The 1,558-nt window shown below is 37.9% G+C and overlaps 1 protein-coding gene across 1 annotated transcript; it reads right to left on the reverse strand.

Moving 5' to 3' along the window:
- Positions 1-303: 303 nt before the first annotated feature.
- On the reverse strand, positions 304-1,120 carry LOC117612518 (protein PHLOEM PROTEIN 2-LIKE A1-like). The gene is made up of 2 exons (XM_034341204.1): positions 861-1,120; positions 304-701 (listed from the first exon to the last, which is right to left on the reverse strand). Exons 1-2 carry the CDS (start codon positions 932-934, stop codon positions 329-331), a joined length of 447 nt encoding a protein of 148 aa, XP_034197095.1. The 5' UTR covers positions 935-1,120; the 3' UTR covers positions 304-328.
- Between the last annotated feature and the right edge of the window lie 438 nt (positions 1,121-1,558).

The following is a 1,558-nucleotide window of genomic DNA, read 5'->3' on the forward strand; positions in this document are numbered from 1 at the left end:
TCTCTCTCTCACACTTACATACATGAACAGTGGATATATGAAATACATATATCTAAAAGTTTCTAAGACAGCAACGTTCTCTTCCTCATACTCTCTCTGTGATCTCTTCCTTCTTCCCAAAATATCCAAACTGCTGAAAACATTGAACTCTAACAAAAAGATTATGGGAAGCTCTAGATGGCATTAATATTGAAAGCAAAATGTGAGGTTTTGGCAATACTTAAAAGTGCTTCATTATTCTCTTCTTAATTATCATCTAGTAAATATGCGTAGCATCATCTGTCGGCTCAATCATATGCCAACTAGTTATTACAATAAATTCTGCAACTTAGCTCTTTGGTCGAACGGCAACACCCTTGATAACAAGTCCGCTCTTCCATCTCCCACCATATTCATACAACAAAAACTCAATGTTCCCAGGATTTGCGGGTGCTTTAAACTCACCAAACGGAATATCTTTCCATTCATCTTTACTATCCTTCAAATCTGTCAATTTAATTGTGGTCTCCCTTGGAACTGCACCATCTGGGGGAGTGAATTTCAAATTCACTGGGGCATCCCAGCCATAAGCTTCAGTTTTCATCTTGACCACAAATACAACTTCATACAGAGTTCCTGGTGAGAGGTCTGTGGTCGAAAGTTTTCCACGCACTTCTAGCCAACACACATTTAACAGTTCAGCAGCTTCGAAGTTGCCACCACTGCAATGAAATCGAAGTTAGGACTGAGATTACTGAGAGCATATATATATATATATATATTGATTTTGTGTATGTGTTATTCCTATCTGTTTCAAATGGTCAATACGACTGGATAAACCGAGAAAGAAACCGTAAGTTATATATTGAAGTTTTTGGTACCTAGTTTCTTTGACCCATCGCCAGTAACGAGTGTCTCCAGACCAAGTGATATCGAGATCCTTTGCATACACCATACAACATTTGGACTTTCCATCACCATACGTCTGCACAGGCTGTGATAATGCTAACAGTAGTCAAGAAAATATAATTGACATAATCAAGATGGTCGATCTCTAACTTCTTTAGATAGTTTTCCATTCTTTAAATCAAATTAAACTCCCAAATTTTTTTATTTGGAGCTGAATTTCGGCAGCAACTGGAAATTTTCACATTTCATCAGAAGCATAAGCAAGCATATATATATATATATGTATACATGTAGCTATAACACACAAAATGAAGCTGCAGTAGATGAAGGCCCTCCTTCGGTTGGTTTCTCCGATGCATTGTTACTAGTTGTTTGTCCACTAGTTGGCTGTGAGGGCACAATCCCCATCTCTTCAATATACGTCTTCCGTCCAATGCTTCTTGTTACTTATATAGGTAAAAACAGGGCTAAGTTGGTCATTTCCATGCATGCACATGATGCATGATTTTGGTATCTACGCGTACACCTCTCAAGGTTTGGATGAGGATGAGTGTTTTAGCATGGGAAGCAACCTGTTAACTTTTTTGTTCTTTGGATATCACTTTCTCAAGAATGCTGATGTGAAGAATGAAATAGCAACCGATGGGTTGGAAAACACTTTGGAATATCA

The sequence above is a fragment of the Prunus dulcis genome, unplaced genomic scaffold, assembly GCF_902201215.1.
Source record: "Prunus dulcis unplaced genomic scaffold, ALMONDv2, whole genome shotgun sequence".
NCBI classification, from domain to species: domain Eukaryota; kingdom Viridiplantae; phylum Streptophyta; class Magnoliopsida; order Rosales; family Rosaceae; genus Prunus; species Prunus dulcis.

Coding starts and splice junctions, on each gene's coding strand:
- LOC117612518 (XM_034341204.1), bottom strand. CDS start 934: ATGGTGTATGCAAAGGATCTCGATATCACTTGGTCTGGAGACACTCGT. Junction 702..860: donor CGATGGGTCAAAGAAACTAG/GTACCAAAAACT, acceptor ATTTCATTGCAG/TGGTGGCAACTTCGAAGCTG.